This window comes from Oncorhynchus clarkii, chromosome 14 (genome assembly GCF_045791955.1).
Source record: "Oncorhynchus clarkii lewisi isolate Uvic-CL-2024 chromosome 14, UVic_Ocla_1.0, whole genome shotgun sequence".
Classification (NCBI taxonomy): domain Eukaryota; kingdom Metazoa; phylum Chordata; class Actinopteri; order Salmoniformes; family Salmonidae; genus Oncorhynchus; species Oncorhynchus clarkii.
In genome coordinates this window covers 1,091,593-1,108,906 of record NC_092160.1, presented here as the reverse complement: position 1 = coordinate 1,108,906, position 17,314 = coordinate 1,091,593, and the positions used below count along the sequence as shown (strand labels likewise).

The following is a 17,314-nucleotide window of genomic DNA, read 5'->3' as shown; positions in this document are numbered from 1 at the left end:
ACCTTTTATTTCTGCATGTGTGAGAAATATCTCCAACCATGCAGTAACATCCTGCCCTTGACTTGGGTTCACTCGCTTGCACAACCCGTACCACCTAACCTCATATCAAAACTAATTTAGATGGGAAAAAATAGTTTACATTTACATAATTTTTTTACAATAGCATACTTTCACTATTACTGTGTCATCCTGAATTTTCCAATTATTTCTGTCTTTATTGTTCCTCCTCATATTCTACAAAACAATTAAGCTTTTAGTGATTTGTCACTGTGCCATTGAAATGTAGGAAGAGCTATTTGCGTTTCACACATTTAGAGCTATTCACATTGTCTATTTGAACAAACAGGTAAAGTCTAGGCTACCATTGAGTGGTGTCTATTTTTGGTGTCACATGAGGGATTTTGGAAGTGCGCACCTGTTGTCTGAAAACTAAAGTGAGGCTGAACGGCAGTTAGCATCTAATGGCAAATCCATGCATACTACTCAAAAACACATTTGAGAGGTATTGTTTTTTTTTACTTCCTTGAGCAATGCTGGCTTTGCTTTGACTGCAGTCCACCTTGAATAAGAGTCCCCATTAGAATGCTGCTCACGTTCTGTGCCATTTTAAAAACACTCCAATCATAAAATAGAATGGCAGGTGCCAAGCCCTCTTGAATTGTCAGGTAGGCCTACCTTACATTACATTCAACCATCAGGCTATATAGCACAATGCGATATGGGTAATGATCATAATATGGGTAAGAAACACAATTACACAAATCTTTTAAATTACTATGTATCTACTTCTTAAAATATACATTTCAAGGCCTGAAGTTCCCTGTGTAGTCTATGAGACCCCCTCTCCTCACTCATCTCTCTCCCTGCATCTCTTTTCACCCCCTCCCCTCCTCCCCCATTCTCTCTGCATCTCTGCATTCTCTCCTCCCACAAGTCGTGTGGGAAGCTCAATGCAGCTGTAAAGCAGCATACCAATGACACAGGCAGGTATCTTCCCACTTATCCGGATCCCTGATGACTGTTTTATCAGTAGTTTATTTGAACGTAGTTTCTTGATTTGGTGGAATATTGCCCGCATCTGACTAAACTGAATGATACATTTTTCGCGACAGTCGCTGTTCTGCTTTTTTTCCTGAATATCAGTGTGTTTTTTCCTTGGTGTAAAGACTGGCTAAACCTCAGACATCACTGGTAGGTAGCCCTGTGAACTACATGATTCGAAAAGAGACGAGATGTAATATTTTTTGAGGTGAGTAAACCCGCGCATGATATATTTCGGTTTATCGAGTGGGTAGCCTATTGCTGTTTTGTTTTTGCCTGAACTAATCAATCCAACTTCAGCGAGCATCTCTATGGACTGGGGGTGTTGGAGCAGCACAATTCGTTTCCTTCTCCTCTCTCATGAACTGGAGAGCATGCTGAAGTTGCTTTGCAGTCACTTCAGCTGCTTGCCTTCAGTCCCTTCTGTCTGAACGCAGAGGTGGGCACCTTGTCTTTAGTTCATTCCGCACTGAAATGCTTCATGGATATACAGCAACACTGGGGACCCTACGAGAGAAATCATGTTTTAAACAAGTGGAGTCTGTCAAGAAGAGATGCATAGGCTGAAATCTGAGCCCACTGCGATTCTGACGTCTTAATGGGAGCAATGTCTTATCAAGAAACCACATTTACAAACGCTTAAGGTAAGAAAGACAACGTTGTTTTATACATGGTTGGAAAGATTTAACATCCATTCTTTATATTGTTCATATTTTTTTATTACAATATGGTTTGATCCCTTTTGGGGCAGAGGCTTCATGTGATGTTTTAGCCCATCATATGTCACCATACAGTAGGGTGCAGTAGCCTATATATTTTCTCCTCTTTTTGTTGAATAACCTGGTATATGCCCACACAATTGGCCCACTTGCTATATAGAATGATTTATTCCTCTGGTGATTTTATGTTTGGTAACATCAGAAGGAGATGATGATTATAAGGCTGATCGGGCAATTATTATTAGTCTATTATTAGGTTATTATTATTAATATGAGAGAAAGTCATATTTTTTCAGGATAAAATAGTACTTGGTAGCTGTATTGCTAAAGAGAAATGGGTTGATTTGTGTACATTAATGTAGCCTGATGTGTAGCCAAAACATTACTAACATCAGCAGTAGGCTATTAACTACCCATTTATGAAATACTGTTTGTATGTATAGTACACATTTGTGTTTTGATTGTTTGTTTGTTTGTTTTTCCTCTCAAAGGTTACTAAATGGTTTTCTGGGGGATTTATAAAAGGCAAAATGCTGCTTCTAGTTCTTTTGGCCTTTTCCGTATCGAATACGTTTTCTGACTTGGATTCTGACCTCTCAGCGGAGACTTGCAGCGCCTGTTCTTGCATGTCCATCGAGAACGTCCTCTATGTGAACTGTGAGAAAATAACTGTGTACAGACCTACTCAGCTGCTGCCCCCGGTCTCTAGCCTCTATCATTTGAATTTCCAAAATAACCTATTGATCATCCTTTACCCCAATTCCTTTCTCAATTTCACACACGCAGTCTCTCTTCAACTGGGAAACAACAAATTACAGAACATCGAGGGAGGGGCCTTTTATGGCCTTAGTTCATTGAAACAGCTGCACTTAAATAACAATGAATTAAAAGTGCTCCGAGCTGACACTTTCTATGGGATCGAAAACTTGGAATACCTCCAGGCTGACTACAATTTGATCAAGTATATTGAAAAAGGATCATTCAACAAATTGCATAGGCTGAAAGTTCTCATCCTAAATGACAATCTCGTTCAGATCCTTCCTGATAATATTTTTCGCTTTGCCTCCCTTACACATTTGGATATAAGAGGAAACAGGATTCAGAAGCTACCATATCTTGGAGTTTTGGAACACATTGGACGTATAGTGGAATTGCAGCTCGATGACAACCCATGGAATTGCACTTGTGATTTGTTACCCTTGAAAGCTTGGTTGGAGAACATGCCCTATAACATTTTTATTGGGGAGGCTATATGTGAAACCCCTAGTGACCTGTATGGACGCCTGTTGAAAGAAACAAACAAACAGGAACTGTGTCCCATGGGAACAGGTAGTGACTTTGACGTAAGGATGCCCCCTTCACAGCCAGATAATGGCCAAACAACAACCGACACTGCACCCACTACGATACCCCCCATAACAACAAACCCATCTAAAATGTATGGTAACGGGATTGTTGGTTTACCTGGTTTGAATAAACATATTCCAATTATGTCCTATCAAACAAGAACCCCACCTCTCTCCTGCCCACAGCCTTGCACGTGCAAAGCTCATCCCTCAGACTTTGGCATTGGTGTGAGTTGCCAAGAGAGAAGTATACACAATCTAGCAGATCTCATTCCCAAACCACCAAATGCCAAGAAGCTACACCTGAGTGGTAATTATATACAAGATATCAGTCCAGTTGATTTCCAAGGCTTTGAGGGTTTAGATTTATTACATCTGGGCAGCAATCAAATAATCACAGTTCAAAAAGGTGTCTTTGCAAATCTGACCAACCTCCGTAGGCTTTATCTCAATGGAAACCAACTAGAGCAGCTGCATCCTGAGATGTTCCTTGGGCTCAGTAACCTCCAATACTTGTACTTGGAATACAATGCCATAAAAGAGGTGTTAGCAGAGACCTTTGACTCCATGCCAAATCTGCAGTTGTTGTATCTGAACAATAATGTGCTAAGGAGCCTCCCTGCCTATATCTTTGCTAGCGTTTCCTTGGCTAGGCTAAATCTTAAGAACAACCATTTCATGACTCTGCCTGTGAGTGGCGTCCTAGACCAGCTGAGGTCTCTCACTCAGATTGATCTGGAAGGCAATCCATGGGAATGCTCCTGTGATTTAGTGGCTCTGAAACTTTGGCTGGAGAAGCTGAATGATGGAGTGGCTGCGAAGGAGATCAAATGTGCATCCCCAGTGCAGTTTTCCAATATAGAGTTAAGGCTGCTGAAAAATGAGATCCTATGCCCCAAACTCATAGCTAGGTCCCCTTTCATCCTGACCAGTGCTATTCCGGTGGTGAACTCCTTGTCCCCAGCAGGTGTGGGCAAAGCCCCTCCGGGAGGTCCAGTTCCCCTATCCATCATGATCCTCAGTATCCTGGTGGTGCTCATCCTCACAGTATTTGTTGCTTTCTGCCTCTTGGTGTTTGTGCTTAGGCGCAATAAAAAGCCACCAGGACGCCAGGAGGGCATGGGGAATCAGGAGTGTGGCTCCATGCAACTCACGCTCAGAAGACACAACAAATCTAGCAAGAAAGATGACCTGGGAGGGGAGACGTTCATCCCCCAAACTATCGAGCATATGAGCAAGAGCCACACCTGTTCGATTAGAGACTCTGAGTCAGGCTTTAGATTTGCTGACTCCCAGAGACAGAAAATAATAATGCGCAACAGCACTGACCAAGACAAGGACTCACTGTCCCCCCTGGACCCCCGAAATAAGAGACTGAGCACCATTGATGAGCTGGATGAGTTCCTGCCGAGAGAATCCAACATGTTCATTCAAAACTTTTTAGACAGTAAAAGGCTGGATTTCAACAGTATAGGGGTGAGTGGGTTTGAGATCCGTTACCCAGAGAAACCACATGACAAAAATATGAAAAAGTCACTAATAGGGGGGAACCATAGTAAGATAGTAGTGGAGCAAAGGAAAAACGAGTATTATGAACTTAAAGCAAAACTTCAAGGTACACCTGACTACCTTCAAGTTCTGGAGGAACAGACTCAAATGAGTAAAATGTAGACTATGTATCCACTCAACACCCCCCTCCTCCCCTTCCCCCAATTACAAAAGTGCCTTGTGGAAAACCTTAATGACCAATGGATAAACTGGACAGCTGGCTCCAGTCAGATAACCAGATTTCTTGGGAATCAGTGGCTCTCTTGCAAATACAGACTTTTCCCCTGATGTGTTGATGCCATTATAACATGTATGAATAACACATCATACCACAAGACATCCTTAAGAGACAATTGTAATATTTTGCTGCTTCTGAAATTGGTACTTTTTTTCAACCAAATCATTGAGTCACGGAAACAATGTTGAGTGTTACTCATATTGACCCTTCCACAGTGTTTTTGTGGAAATATCGAATCAGTATTTTGGATGAAATAACTATCAGAAATTGTGACTTTGCAGTTCTCCTGGGAATATAACGTTGTTGGGATCCCCCATTTACAGACACTTACGATCTGCCTGGATTATAACTGATCACTGCTGGTCGCTGCTGGGGGCCCTGATGCCTTGTTTTCTCTATGAAAAGGCGCTTACAAACCGAATAGCAGATATGGAATGATTCTGTTACTTTTTTTGTGTAAAGAGCCATGTTAATAGGGTTTGAATGAAATGTGGTTCCTCTTGATATTTTTGGGTATGGCACATGTCTGTATTTTTTTAGGCCCAAGAAAACAGCTGCTTGCCATGTAAGCGTACCTGAATTTATTTTGTAAGTCTGCATTATTTGTATCTGTGAGACAGTTTGTAAATTACAACAGAAGACAAAACAACTATACCGATTAAAAAATATATATAATAAATAAAAAACTATATATGATTGATGACCCCTGTCAACTGTCAATTGGCAGTGCATTTAACTACATCATTTATTTATTTTTCAACGCAGGATTATTTAAAGATTATTGGTACTATTTAAACATGAAATGGACATGTAGAATACTTGAGCCACAAAATATTTATCAGTCTAAATCTTTCTGTTTTCTGAGTTTCTTCAAGAACTCTACTGATGGCCTGAATGAAAGGGGAATAGTGATGATGTTGCACGAACTGAGGTCTAATAGTATTTGAAGTTGAACAAATTCCTTATTCTTATATACCACAGTATCTTGTAAAATGTTTGTTATTAACATTAAGCAAACCAAAATAAATGTGCATTAAAGTGAAACGATTCTGGATTGTTTGACTGTGTACCCTGGGAATGGAATAGAAAGCAGAGAAAGGTAGTGTATGAGATGAGTTCAATTTAACTTTGGAAGACAATTGTGTGGCTAAGAATTTGCTTTATATAGCTAACTGATCTGGACAGAATCACATCAAACACCATGTTCAATATTAATATGCTCAATCATAATAGCTTACATTTTTTTTCTTATTTATTAGTTCAAGGTTATATTGTGGAGACATTTTATATTGTTATTTTAAATTATTTTATTCACTTTATTTGACCAAGTCCTTATTTAAAGTATTGTTAAGTTAATTAGTGTTTGAAATACCAATGGATAGAATGTACCATATATAATAAAAACAATTTTCTATCAGACAGCAGAATACTGTATATTGGTTAGTTTTGAATTGTATAACCTGTTTAAGTCAAGGTATTAAAAGCAGCACCTATTTGCACTGTGTTTTTCTTTTCCTCAAGAAAATGTAATCTTGTTTCCTCAGTCGTTTAAGTTGCTTTATAAATAAAGCCTTGAATGTTCATGAAGAAAAACCTGAGAATAGTTGACTATTTCAACACAAAATCTGTTTTAATACTGTGTGACATGAATCTCAATTCAGCAATCAACAGATACACATGATGTAACCCCATCATCAATGCTGTGTGTTTTCTTATTTTTTTATCATGTCACATTAGACTGATAAAATAATGTTTACTGCATTATTCTTTCATTTTGTTTTAAGGCCATTACAGTATTCCTTTATAGGGGAGGAATTAATTAGTGAGTAAAAGGATGATATGGTGTCATAACCTTTACGGATGTTCTGGTGCATATTTGGTGAGTCTTGTTCTATGATAAAACAGGGAGTAACGTTTTAAATATGTGGGTGAGAACTAAACTAGTGTTAGGATGTTTGTGAAGGGACAGGTCAAGTGAACTTGAATTTTATACTATGTAATATACTGTACGCACCTGATGCTATATGGATCTAGTGGTTATCGGCAGTGTCTACTTATTTATTTTGTTTATTTTTTGTTTAGTTTTGTTAGTTTTCTTTATGTACTTTACTAGCATTTCATGGTTGCACTTCTCCCACAAATAAATGTTATGTCATTTTAGTTTTCCTTTTGTCTAATATGGTCTTTTATGAATTAACTGTTTCTTGCCAGTAAACATTCATGTTATTAATTTGTCATAGTCACTTAGAGAGACATGGGTTCATGTACTGTACTGTAGTAGATGGATGTCTCATCGTTTTGCTTCCATTGTCTGGCGCATACTGCAGTGTGGGCCCATAGTCACTGCCTGTTGTTGCCTGTAGTCTGTTTCTGTTTTATTTTCTGTCTTTTTGTATGAAATGTCTTTCTTACAAAAAACCTTGCCAACATAGCAGATTTTAAATTGATAAGTGAATACTCAGGTTATACTTATGTCATAATTAATCTCATTGTCTACTGAATGTTTGTGTATTTGGTCTGTTTGTTATGTTGTATTTTCTTGTTTACATTCTTACAGTGGTGAACTCATTTGGTGAATACAAAATGTGAAACACCCCTTGGAAATCGTTTTAAACTTCCAATCATCCTCAATATTGTTTTTCTGAAAAAAGTTACCTATATTGTAGCATACTAATTTGCTCTAAATGACTCATGAATGCGGGCACTGCATGCTGATGTCAATTTCACATGATTGTGTGTGTTTGCATGCATTTGCATTGTGACTGTAAACACGTTGGCAGAGCCTAGCTTTTTCATTGCATTTAGCTGTTTTGCCAGATGTCTTAATTTTTTTTATAGTTACACACTTTGATCTAATGTGTCGCCTGGTCTGAATGTTGACTACAGAAACGGCTGATAGAGATGACAAGGTTTGTACATTATGCACTGAATGTACACAACATTAGGAATACCTGCTCTTTCCATGACATAGACTGACCAGGTGAATCCAGGTGAAAGCTATGATACCTTATTGATGTCACTTGTTAAATCCACTTCAATCAGTGTAGATGAAGGGGAGGAGACAGGTTAAGCATTGGAATCAAGGGTACCTGTAGGCAGTATCCCGGTGGAACGACGCCTTGTAGATTCCATTCCCTGACGAATTTAAGCTGTTTATCACACGATAAACTGATGGAGTAAGAGATTTTGCTCTGAATATTACAACTGACTAGGTATCTCCCTTTCTAATCCATATCGATGTCATCATTGGTTTGACAAAACACAGCAATGCTCTTCCTATGCAATTCCACAAGGGACAAAATTAAAACATGACTTCACACAAGCAGGAGGTCTTCCTAATGTTTGGTATACTCAGTGTATAATACCTCAAATGCTGTTGCTTCCACCTTATTTTGTGACTTCATGTGTGAATTGTATCCCTTGTGGAATTGCAAAGGAAGTGCATTGCTGTGTTTTGTCAAACCAATAATGGCATCCATGTGGATTGGGTTTCCTGTGATGTAATATTCAAAGCAGAATCTCTTACTCCATCAGTTTATCATGTGATTTTATAGACATTGAGCTTTTCACATTATTGTTTCATATGGGAGTTGCCTTTGTGATATAACATTTTTTGATGCATCCTCGTCTTGTAATGCCCCAAGAAATGGATTTCTTGGCTCTTTAATGAGGCATATTACATATGGTTGAACCCATCACCAGGGTTTACAATATGATTTACATGTATCTATCCATAGCGTGTTTTATCCAGATAAAAAAAATAAGTTTTACCCAGATAAGTTTGCTATCTTTGCTATGCGAGGGGTTGAACGATAAAGTGTGTCTGTATTTAAGTTAGTAATCTGCTCAAAGTATGTGTGACTGTGCACGTGCATTCACCGCTTTTATTGTAACGATTAAGCTCCCAATCATATTTCTGACATCACTTCTGTCTGGTACTGCTGTTTTCCTTTGTTTGCATTTCTGTGTCACTAACTATTTGATTATGTTGTGGCTCTTGGAACAGATCATGTTTGGTTGTAAGGGGGGGATTCATTTGAAGGAATTTTTAAAAACGTAACTGAGTGATCTTAATATACACCCCTCGAGTCTCTTCCCCTGCCCCTGAACTCTCAACTTTGCTACACTGTCCTGTATGCCCGGCAGGCCCTCCAACCCTGCCCCTCACCCTGCAAGCCAAGCCCTTTCAAGCCTTTCTAAATGATGCCATGGAATGGCAAATCATTTATTCATGTATTTTTGCTCTTGTCAATGTCACATGCTCATTAGGCAGCACACTTCCTGCAGCACACTTCCCGGCGGTGCAGGAGTGCAGGGCTGCATGCACAAGCAGACACTGTGGCACTCAATGGATGCTTTTCCGTTTCAACCACAGAGCTATAAGGAGAGCCGAGTGTGAGCTGTGATTGGCACGACAGTATAGGGCTGTGTGCTTCTCTATGTCAAGACAAGTTTAACAATGGAGAATTGCCCATGGCTTGTGAATAAGTGTGCAGTTAAATTGGTAAAATGTTGATGAAAATAATTGTCTTCAGCAATATTGAAATAAAGATAATTGTTTGTAACATAAAATTGATCACTGCTTCTTCACATGCTCCACAGAGAGTTTTTATATGTTGCTATGGTATTTTATGCCACTGTGTGCCCATGCTACTAATCATGTATTTGTGCCTGTAGTGGTGTGTCTTATGATTCTCCAGGGAGGTTGTTGAGCATAGAGAATGTGTTAAAAATACTTTATGTACTGGACATTTTAAAGTGGCCCATGTGGGAGGGTTGCTTTTACTTGTGTGTATGTTTGCTCTAAAACGTTGTCTGCCTTGAACTAAAAGGTAGTGCTCGCTCCCCTCCATAATGCTTTAGCATTTCTCAGTTGAGCAGATATGAATATAACAAAATAAAAATCATTAATAAGTTATGTATATTGCATTTTTATTCTGGAAATTGAATTGAATTCTGGAAATTGAATTGTCAGAACATGATGAAAAACAGTCACTGTTTCACTCCCGAGACAGGTTTCAATCACAGGAGCATAAATTAAGATAAAACATACAAAACTAAGTAGGTAATCTGCCCCCATGCTTAGTTTAGTTACAAACAAACAATTTTAGTGCAACATTTGTCACAGACCTTGTCTCTCTCCCATTTAGATTGCGTAATGGATGTTTTACTTTATTAAATGTTTAATATGAAAGAATCCTAGGAGTGGGAGTTTGGGGACAAAAATGTCCCTGTTGGCAGGCATACACAAACAACATCAGAAACAACCTGAGCATCTTAAACTCCCTCTGTGCTGGTGCAGCTGCAACAGTGACATGACAAGGATTTTATAGTGCTGTTATACAGGAAGGATTCTTGCTGTCTATCCTGGCTAGGAGGAGGACATAGGGGGGAGGCCAATGATGGTATGATGACTGACAAAAAGAGAAAAAAAGTACAAACATCATATTTTGACTGCGACAATCCCTCAAGCGTTGTATGTATTTTCACATAACCAAATCAATCAGCTTATGAGTGTGTGCAGAGTGCAGGCTCTTAATACAGTTGAAGTCGGAAGTTTACATACACCTTAGCCAAATACATTTAAACTCAGTTTTTCACAATTCCTGACATTTAATACTAGTAAAAATTCCCTGCCTTAGGTCAGTTAGGATCACCAATTTATTTTAAGAATGTGAAATGTCAGAATAATATTAGAGAGAATGATTTATTTCAGCTTTTAATTCTTTCATCACGTTCCCAGTGGGTCAGAAGTTTACATACACTAAATTAGTATTTGGTAGCATCGCCTTTTAAATTGTTTAACTTGGGTGAAACGTTTTGGGTAGCCTACCACAAGCTTCCCACAATAAGTTTGGTGAATTTTGTCCCATTCCTCCTGACAGAGCCAGGTTTGTAGTTCTGCCCACAATTTTTCTATAGGATTGATGGCAGGGCTTTTTGATGGCCACTCCAATACCTTGACTTTGTTGTCCTTAAGCCAAGTGTGCTTGGGGTCATCTATTTTGTGAAGTGCACCAGTCCTTCCTGCAGCAAAGCACCCCCACAACATGATGCTGCCACCCCCGTGCTTCACAGTTGGGATGGTGTTCTTCGTCTTGCAAGCCTCCTCCTTTTTCCTCCAAACATAACGATGGTCATTATGGCCAAACAGTTCTATTTTTGTTTCATCAGACCAGAGAACATTTCTACAAAAATTATGATCTTTGTCCCCATGTGCAGTTGCAAACCATAGTCTGACTTTTTAATAGCAGTTTTGGAGCAGTGGCTTCTTCCTTGCAGAGCCACCTTTCAGATTATGTCAATATAGGACTCGTTTTACTGTGGATATAGATAATTTTGTACCTGTTTCCTTCAGCATCTTCACAAGGTCCTTTGCTGTTGTTCTGGGATTGATTTGCAGTTATCATACCAAAGTACGTTCATCTCTAGGAGACAGAACGTGTCTCCTTCCTGAGTGGTACGACGGCTGTGTGGTCCCATGGTGTTTATTCTTGCATACTATTGTATACTATTGTATACTATATACTAACGTGGTACCTTCAGGTATTTGGAAATTGCTCCTAAGGATGAACCACACTTGTGGAGGTCCACAATATTTTTTCTGAGGTCTTGGCTGATTTCTTTTGATTGTCCCATGATGTCAAGCAAAGAGGCACTGAGTTTGAAGGTAGGCCTTGAAATACATCCAAAGTTACACCTCCAATTGACTCAAATTATGTTTGTTGTTTAAAGGCCCAGTCAACTTAGTCTATGTAAACTTCTGACCCACTGGAATTGTGATACAGTGAATTATAAGTGAAATAATCTGTCTGTAAACAATTGTTGGAAAAATGACTTGTGTCATCCACAAAGTAGATGTCCTAACCGACTTGCCAAAACTATAGTTTGTTAACAAGAAATAAAAGTGTGGAGTGGTTGAAAAACGAGTTTTAATGACTCCAACCTAAGTGTATGTAAACCTCTGACTTCAACTGCATATGTTGGCTGTGTTTATAGTGTGCTGAGAGGTTCCTAGCGTATGCATCACCTCACTTTCCCAGTGTCATTTGCTGGGAGAACAGGGCCTATGGAATGTAGGGAGAGACACTTGTATAATAGCATTTTAAATATTTTGTATTCTGAGCAAGGCAGTAAGTTTTAAGCCACCATTGGTATTATACTCAAATATAGCTGGAGTTTGGGTTAAGTTGTCCAAAAAAGTGTATTAATTCACATATGCATCCTGGCAGAAGTTGTCAAAGTAAATTACCTTTTCCATGGCTAAATTCCAAATCCTCCTCAAAAGAGTGACACATTGACAGATTAGCAAACAAAATCCGGTATTATTGTCACTTTCTGACTCACTACATGTCTTTGCATTGCTATATTATTTTATCTATGCTCTAGAAAGCAAGCTGAACTGATTTATGCTATTCCTACAGCAACCTTACTTTTATGTAACACAATCTCACATTTCAGCAGATTTTGTGTTTTTTTTTTTGTTTTTTGTGGCTTAATTGTTCTGATAATACATACATTTTTAGGGGGCAAACTAAAGAACAATCTTTTGAAAGTTATTGGAGCAATGCATTTTTGGCAATTATGTTCTACACTGCCTTTTTTTGTTTCCCACATTTATATATATATATATCTATATAAAACAAACGTGTTAACAACCCAATATTGTTATCCAGGTTGTCACTGAAATACTTATATTGGTAGCTTTACGTTTTCTAAATTATTTTTATTATTACCAATGCTTCTTTTCACTTAATTACTTTGGGATATGTCGTATTTTATGAGTGTTGCCAGATTGGAGTAAAAACATTTTTTTTTAAACATTCGGTGTCGATCAAGATATTTGATTGTGGATAGGGATACATTTTCATGATGGGAAATTTATTCATCTATACATGTGGGGGAATAAAATATGTTTGGTTTAAATTCCCCTGGTGCAAATGCATGGTATTTGCAACTATAATTAATAAGCCATAACAATGCAGTTAAACAAGTTAATGTAAAATAAGGAATTATGTTGGCTTACATTTATGGCACTTCCAAGGCCATTTCATGATGATTATTACATACTTAGGATATTGTAACGAGGCAAATGTCAGCATTGTAGGCCTACTGTCTCTTCCCAGAGGTCTACTAGGCTTTCATGGCATCGGCCGTTACAGCTCACTTTGCCATATATGAGCCCTGGATAGAGTCTCTGTTGCAGATTAGACTTTCTTCTGCTACATTGGCGGCAGTGTTGAGATCGTCCATCTCACGTATAGTTAGTTATGTGATCTAGAGGTGGGAAGCATTCTGTTTTTCAACATTATGTTGGGTGTAATTACATTGACTTATCTAGTGAACAATGGGCGTAACCGATAGAAGTAGTCACTACAGGTGTGATCAAGCCTTACATCAAAGTAGCCTGAAGCTGAATGGAAAGTGCCATGCCCTGACCAGTTATTCAGAAGAAAATTACCAGTATGGACCCAAAACAAACACTTTCTACACATTTACAAACAACCTGTTTAAAGTGTTATTACAACCATGGTGTTCTGTTGTTACTGAAGCTTATATATCAAATAACCTGACAATGATCAAATCAAATCAAATCAAATTTTATTTGTCACATGCACATGGTTAGCAGATGTTAATGCGAGTGTAGCAAAATGCTTGTGCTTCTAGTTCCGACAATGCAGTAATAACCAACAAGTAATCTAACCTAACAATTCCAAAACTACTGTCTTATACACAGTGTAAGGGGATAAAGAATATGTACATAAGGATATATGAATGAGTGATGGTACAGAGCAGCATAGGCAAGATACAGTAGATGGTATCGAGTACAGTATATACATATGAGATGAGTATGTAAACAAAGTGGCATAGTTAAAGTGGCTAGTGATACATGTATTACATAAGGATGCAGTCGATGATATAGAGTACAGTATATACGTATGCATGTGAGATGAATAATGTAGGGTAAGTAACATTATATAAGGTAGCATTGTTTAAAGTGGCTAGTGATATATTTACATCATTTCCCATCAATTCCCATTATTAAAGTGGCTGGAGTTGAGTCAGTGTCAGTGTCAGTGTGTTGGCAGCAGCCACTCAATGTTAGTGGTGGCTGTTTAACAGTCTAATGGCCTTGAGATAGAAGCTGTTTTTCAGTCTCTCGGTCCAAGCTTTGATGCACCTGTACTGACCTCGCCTTCTGGATGATAGCGGGGTGAACAGGCAGTGGCTCGGGTGGTTGATGTCCTTGATGATCTTTATGGCCTTCCTGTAACATCGGGTGGTGTAGGTGTCCTGGAGGGCAGGTAGTTTGCCCCCGGTGATGCGTTGTGCAGACCTCACTACCCTCTGGAGAGCCTTACGGTTGAGGTCGGAGCAGTTGCCGTACCAGGCGGTGATACAGCCCGCCAGGATGCTCTCGATTGTGCATCTGTAGAAGTTTGTGAGTGCTTTTGGTGACAAGCCGAATTTCTTCAGCCTCCTGAGGTTGAAGAGGCGCTGCTGCGCCTTCTTCACGATGCTGTCTGTGTGAGTGGACCAATTCAGTTTGTCTGTGATGTGTATGCCGAGGAACTTAAAACTTGCTACCCTCTCCACTACTGTTCCATCGATGTGGATAGGGGGGTGTTCCCTCTGCTGTTTCCTGAAGTCCACAATCATCTCCTTAGTTTTGTTGACGTTGAGTGTGAGGTTATTTTCCTGACACCACACTCCGAGGGCCCTCACCTCCTCCCTGTAGGCCGTCTCGTCGTTCTTGGTAATCAAGCCTACCACTGTTGTGTCGTCCGCAAACTTGATGATTGAGTTGGAGGCGTGCGTGGCCACGCAGTCGTGGGTGAACAGGGAGTACAGGAGAGGGCTCAGAACGCACCCTTGTGGGGCCCCAGTGTTGAGGATCAGCGGGGAGGAGATGTTGTTGCCTACCCTCACCACCTGGGGGCGGCCCGTCAGGAAGTCCAGTACCCAGTTGCACAGGGCGGGGTCGAGACCCAGGGTCTCGAGCTTGATGACGAGCTTGGAGGGTACTATGGTGTTGAATGCCGAGCTGTAGTCGATGAACAGCATTCTCACATAGGTATTCCTCTTGTCCAGATGGGTTAGGGCAGTGTGCAGTGTGGTTGACATTGCATCGTCTGTGGACCTATTTGGGCGGTAAGCAAATTGGAGTGGGTCTAGGGTGTCAGGTAGGGTGGAGGTGATATGGTCCTTGACTAGTCTCTCAAAGCACTTCATGATGACGGAAGTGAGTGCTATGGGGCGGTAGTCGTTTAGCTCAGTTACCTTAGCTTTCTTGGGAACAGGAACAATAGTGGCCCTCTTGAAGCATGTGGGAACAGCAGACTGGTATAGGGATTGATTGAATATGTCCGTAAACACACCGGCCAGCTGGTCTGCGCATGCTCTGAGGGCGCGGCTGGGGATGCCGTCTGGGCCTGCAGCCTTGCGAGGGTTAACACGTTTAAATGTCTTACTCACCTCGGCTGCAGTGAAGGAGAGACCGCATGTTTTCGTTGCAGGCCGTGTCAGTGGCACTGTATTGTCCTCAAAGCGGGCAAAAAAGTTATTTAGTCTGCCTGGGAGCAAGACATCCTGGTCCGTGCCTGGGCTGGATTTCTTCCTGTAGTCCGTGATTGACTGTAGACCCTGCCACATACCTCTTGTGTCTGAGCCGTTGAATTGAGATTCTACTTTGTCTCTGTACTGACGCTTAGCTTGTTTGATAGCCTTGCGGAGGGAATAGCTGCACTGTTTGTATTCGGTCATGTTACCAGACACCTTGCCCTGATTAAAAGCAGTGGTTCGCGCTTTCAGTTTAACGCGAATGCGTGAATTCTAAGTCAGTTGAACAGAAGGATTTGAGTTCCTGTATGTTTCTTTCATCACACCATGTCTCGTTAGCCATAAGGCATACGCCCGCGCCCCTCTTCTTACCAGAAAGATGTTTGTTTCTGTCGGCGCGATGCGTGGAGAAACCCGTTGGCTGCACCGCCTCGGATAGCGTTTCTCCAGTGAGCCATGTTTCCGTGAAGCAAAGAACGTTACAGTCTCTGATGTCCCTCTGGAATGCTACCCTTGCTCGGATTTCATCAACCTTGTTGTCAAGAGACTGGACATTGGCAAGAAGAATGCTAGGGAGTGGTGCACGGTGTGTCCGTCTCCGGAGTCTGACCAGAAGACCGCCTGGTTTCCCTCTTTTTCTGAGTCGTTTTTTTTGGTCGCTGCATGGGATCCACTCCGTTGTCCTGTTTGTAAGGCAGAACACAGGATCCGCGTCGCGAAAAACATATTCTTGGTCGTTACTGATGGTGAGTTGACGCTGATCTTATATTCAGTAGTTCTTCTCGACTGTATGTAATGAAACCTAAGATGACCTGGGGTACTAATGTAAGAAATAACACGTAAAAAAAACAAAAAACTGCATAGTTTCCTAGGAACGCGAAGCGAGGCGGCCATCTCTGTCGGCGCCGGAAGTTATACACATCATATGGGTTGACACATATTGTAAGTGTGTTATGCAGTAGGTTGCAAACTGTAATATGAATCACTGTTGATCCATCTTGTTCTCATCTGATGAGATGTATCATTATGATATGGTTGTGAAACCCATAGCTGAATGGCTTCAGACTGAGCATTTCTCACTGGACATTGCTGCTGACATTGGACATAGCTTAGGTTTAGGGTATTTAATTAATTACAGACTTTCCTATGTCACTATTCCCAACATATTTTCCCCCATAGGATGTAAATAAATCATTTTAAAGGTGATTTAACTTGTATCATTATTATAGGGTTATGAAACCCATAGCCAAATCTGTATTTTTTTCTCCAATCTGGCAACTCTCATAAAATTTGACATAGCCTTGTATAAAATGCATAATGAAGAAAATTGTGTAGGCCTAGTTGCCTACACGAAAAACAAAGTATTTTCTGACTATAAGTATACCAGTGTCCCAAAGTATAAAGCGAAAACAAGCATGGAAAACAGTATTGGCATTAATACAAATAAAAGAACATCATAAGGCTAATATTATATTATAATTATTTCAGTGTTAACCTGGTTGATTAACAATATTGGGTTGTTAAAACATTTTTTTTAATATAAATAAATGTGGAACACAAAAAAAGGCAGTGTAGAACAACATTGCACATCATGCATTGCTCCAATAATTTTCAAAAGATTGTTCCTAAGTTTGCCACCCAAAAATGTATTTTCCTATGAATGAAGTAGCACCAAAATGTGTGTATTTTTCTATGAATTAAGTTGCACAAAAATGTGTGTCTTTTTACATGAATTAAGCCACACAAAACGTACAAAAACACACAAAATCTGCTGAAATTCCTTTTGTACATATTTGCACGAATTGAGTGAGAGATTGTGTTGTTTTATGTTTGGTAAGTTTGGATTCAGTTAAAGCAGTTCC

General features: G+C 39.9%; 1 protein-coding gene across 1 annotated transcript; it reads left to right on the top strand.

Annotated features, from left to right (window-relative positions):
* The first annotated feature begins 1,595 nt into the window (after positions 1–1,595).
* On the top strand, positions 1,596–4,787 carry LOC139365902 (SLIT and NTRK-like protein 4). The gene is given in 2 exon segments (XM_071102961.1): positions 1,596–1,685; positions 2,252–4,787. Coding segments are annotated over 2 exon segments (2,616 nt in total). The 3' UTR covers positions 4,778–4,787.
* The last annotated feature ends 12,527 nt before the right edge of the window (positions 4,788–17,314 follow it).